Here is a 4,523-nt window from a genome sequence, read left to right as displayed (position 1 = left end):
AACTTGTACTGATTAAAACACCACCTGTTTTGCAACACAAATTTTTTAAATTTAAACCAACCTTACTGAAGGACAGTTGTTCTTAGCATGACTCTCACTCTTGCAAATGCTACAACGCCTTTTTTTTGTGCTTTGAGTCTCTTTTGGATTTTTTGCTCTCAACGCTTTTGGTCGGCCCTTCGTTGGCACCCTTGGAGGATCTTGTAAAATTTGAGAAAAATTTGATACAACTTGAGATTTCAACACTTGCGAATCATTCTGTGACATATTTCCACCTTCTATATTTTTTTCTCCCTCAATATCTTCGATAAAGAGCAACTCATTGTGGACCTTGTCTAAGGCAAGAGAGAGGTGGTTGTATTTCTGTGGTGATTGTGAGCCAAGTTCGGCAATATCATAGAATTGCATCATCAACTTGCTTTTTCTATCATTGGATCATCGTGTGTCATTACATGGCCATCGGAATTTGGTATGTCAAGAATGGCCCGACTCTTAGCATTGATGGTCCATCTCTCTAGAATATAATGTTGTGGCAACATATCTAATTTCGATTTCTTCCCAAGGACACATAGGATATGCCTACAAAGAATCCCCACAAACTCAAACATATGGTATGTGCATATTGCCTTCGCATCTCCACTCTCCAAGGTCACATGATAAATAGGTTGCTCTTTGCCATTCGGTGTGACTCCGTATATCCTTCTTTCGCCCTCTTTTCCAACTTTGGTTGGAATGTACCGTTGGCTATTAAAGAGCTCATCCTGAAAGATCATGAAAGACTTCCTTGTATAGACTGAGGCTGCATCTGATTCAATTTTCCATAAAGTTTTCATAACAGCCCGTGTCGATTTTGTTTGCACGTCCTTCTCTTTCTCCTTGAAATAACGTGCATCTAAGATTTTCTCGTATTGATGCACAAAATCACTCACCATCGTGCTTGAACGAACATAATCTTTAAAAAATTTATTCATGCTTTCGCTCCTTTGAGTTGTTGACATACCGGCATAAAACGTGGTTCGTAAGTAAGCTGGAACCCACTTATCTCGTCGGTTATAAAGATTTTGCAGCCAATCATTATCTAGTAGACTATACTTCCCTAGTATTGAGCTCCATTCTTGCTCAAACTCATCAGTCGTTATTGTCTCATGGATATAATGACGGAAATCTTTTTGAAAGTCCAAAAACTTGTTATACACATGTGCCAAATGTTCTGGGAATTTTTGTAAAATATGTCATAGGCACAACCTATGAGTTGTATTTGGGAGTACCACACCAATGGCCTTCGTCATCGCCTTGTCATAATCAGTAATTATGGTTGAAGGGGCACGCCCAAGCATTGCCTCTTGCCATATTCTCAGTAGCCAAATATATGATTCACCTGTTTCATTAACTAACAATGCACAACCGAACATGATTGTTTGGTGATGATGATTAACTCCTGAAAATGGGACAAACGGCATCTTATAAATATTTGTCAAATATGTCGCATCAAAGGTGACAACATCCCCAAAATATTGATACGCAGCCCTTGATCTTGCATCTGCCCAAAAGCAACTTTCCATACACCTATTCTCATCAACTTGCATGGAATACACAAACCCAGGTTCTTTACACTGCCTATCAAGAAAGTAGGCATACAACCTTTATGCATCTCCCTCTTCAAATAATTTCCTTCTTTTATTTCCCAAATAATTCTCGACGTCCTTACCAATACATCCAATGTTAAAATCACCACCTGATTCTTTGCTCAACACCGACATTATCTTCCTTGTCGGTACACCGGACTCATTTAAAGTGAGAATGAGTTTTTTTTGGACACGTGTTACTCCTCTATGTCCACGAAGCAAACTCGTGCTTCTTGGTGTAAGTAGCTCATGGTTGTGTTCACGGACAAACTTGCATACTGTCCACTTTTCACAATCCTTTTTTATACACATCGTTGCTTTATACCCAATTTTTGTTTCAGCAGGTTCAGAAATTTTTCTTTCAATTTGTTTCCAACTTTCACGCTGAAATCCTTCCCTTGAGCAAACATACTCTACTAGAATTAGTTTTCTGTCCTCTTTTGATAATCGAGTATGGTTGGTCCTCGTTGCAAAACTCGTTCGTCTTGCTTACGCCTTGTAAAATGCTTGGGCGTCTTCTACCTCATCAAACTCCTTCCCAACGAATGGCTCAAAAACACCACTACTTGAACTGGAAATATTATTAATTCCATCTCCCACATCCACTCCATCTTCCACATTCACACAATCTTCCACATTCATATCATCTTGTTGCACTCCAGAATCAGTCTCAATAGTATCATCTTCAATATCACGGCAATTTCTACTCATTATTACATCAACTTCATCACTATTCGAACTCGACAAAATATCCTTCATTACAACATAAAACAAAAAAAAAGATTTAATGTCGGAACAAAATAATTTTTAAGAGTTTCTTATCTTGTAGGTTTTACACAAGATTAAAATAGTAGCAATCTTTGAAATAAATTTTTGCCTTCTTCAACATTACATCAACTTCTACTTAATGGCTGAAAGATCCCCAACATATTAATTATGGTTGATCCTCTAGTTTTTACAGTATCTATATGATGAAATACGTAAAATATAAACAACAATCTTAATAAATTATAAGATCCTCTAGCTTTGACTTCGAATGATCATCATAATCTTTAGAAAATTATAAAGAGAAAACCTTCTCTTAATATATTAATTGGGTATTTAACGTCAAATTAAAAGAAAAATTAATTTGAAAGCGTGATAATTATTCATTCTCACTACTACAATGCAAGAGAGTGTTAGTGTGAAATTAATTATTCATTTTCACTACAAGAAGCATTCAGTTCAAAAATATCTATTTGAAAACCAAATCTCAAAATTAATTTCATTTTTACCTCTAATTAATTAATCATTCTCACTACAACCATTCAAAAAAATCACTATGAAAAACCCAAATCTCAATAGCTGTTATTTTGCAAACTTACCATGTGCGGGTTGTGAAGGGTGTGACAGTGCTAAAGGTTGGGCGGGCTGGAGGTCTACGACGTAATAGAAGGCTGTGCAGGGCAGTCTCGCCGGTCTGGAGTGCAAGGGAGTTTCGCCGTTACACCGGAATAGCAGACTATACTTTGTGCAGTTTTGCCGGAATCGAATCGCTAGTCTGGAGTGCAAATGAGTTTCGACTTTATACCGGAATAGATGGCTGTGCGGGGCTGCAGTTTTGCCGAAAAATAATCGCCGGTCGGGAGTGCAAGGGAGGGCTGTGCGGCGCTAGTATTTGAGTATAGACGAGAGGGAAATGGACTGGTTTCGGCTCCATTGGTTTTAATTTTGCAATCGTGTGTGATGCGATTCATGTGTACTAAATGTGGATGGCTGACGTGTCATTCTATTATTTGCTGCCGTTTACTAAGGGAGAACGGCGTGACCGCCTAGAAGAGGCCCTGCTATCTTAATGTTCGGATGTAAGTTGATAGTGTAAATTATATAAAGAAGAGTGGTAATTTTGGATGCACTCATTTGGTTACATAATTGAGATGAAATGAAAAACTTATAAATAGTAATAAGATAATTTATGAATAATAGTAAAATATTTTGAGTTTAGATTTTTATAGAGATTTGGGAAATGAGAAAAAAGAAATTGAATAAATTAGAATATAATTTTTATTTAGGAATTTGAAAAAAATTAAATTATTTTTTATATTTTATTTAGAAGTTTAGATATGTTGTAATGTTATATCATTATTAGATAAAAAAGTAAAAAAGTTGAATTAGAAAAATGTTTATATTTAAATTGTGTTTAGATGTAAAGATGAAATTAAATGAGATAGGATAAGATGAAATAAGATGGTTTTATTATAAAGTAAATTTAAGATAACATATAAAATTATGTTTATTTATAAGCTTTCTCTCCTATAATATTTAAAAAAATAAAAAATTCCCCTATAATATAATAGTAGAAATGGGTCAATATGAATATTATATCAAAACCAATAAAGCTAGTTTAGGGAAAAAAAACTAATCAAGGTTAACAAAATCCAATGGTCAAAGTATCCACCACATTAATTTTGTTTAACCTAATCACAACGAATGCAGTACACATCCACGTGTGAGTACTCTGTACTTGCCGGGAAAATAAAACAATTATATATTAAAAAGAAAACAAATGGAAACTTCCCAGTTAAACGACAGAGTTTCAGTTATGCCAAACTCGATCTTTCAATGTCTAGAGGCCCCACTTTAATTTGGTGGGTGGAGAGTTGCAGTGATGGGACTAATCATTGCTTAGCCTTCTCTATAACCAGAACTCTTTACGCCAAACTCAAATAAAATAAAGTAAATTAGATAATGGTATATTTACTATTTTTTTATTATTATTTTATTATTTATAGTATATTTATTTTTTTATTATTTTTTTAAAATATTTTTTTAACATCCAGAAAAATTTTTCTAAAAAAAATTAAAAAACTAAAAAAAATAATAATAAAATAATAAAATAATGATAAAGTTATCATTATT

The 4,523-nt window shown here is 34.4% G+C and overlaps 1 protein-coding gene across 1 annotated transcript; it reads right to left on the bottom strand.

Annotated features, from left to right (window-relative positions):
* Positions 1–410: 410 nt before the first annotated feature.
* LOC122281488 (protein FAR1-RELATED SEQUENCE 5-like) lies at positions 411–2,384 on the bottom strand. Its single transcript, XM_043093040.1, has 3 exons — positions 2,119–2,384; positions 1,274–1,617; positions 411–1,165 (listed from the first exon to the last, which is right to left on the bottom strand). Exons 1-3 carry the CDS (start codon positions 2,382–2,384, stop codon positions 411–413), a joined length of 1,365 nt encoding a protein of 454 aa, XP_042948974.1.
* Positions 2,385–4,523: the final 2,139 nt, after the last annotated feature.

The sequence above is a fragment of the Carya illinoinensis genome, chromosome 1, assembly GCF_018687715.1.
Source record: "Carya illinoinensis cultivar Pawnee chromosome 1, C.illinoinensisPawnee_v1, whole genome shotgun sequence".
Classification (NCBI taxonomy): Eukaryota; Viridiplantae; Streptophyta; class Magnoliopsida; order Fagales; family Juglandaceae; genus Carya; species Carya illinoinensis.
This window is presented reverse-complemented; position numbering and strand designations above follow the sequence as displayed.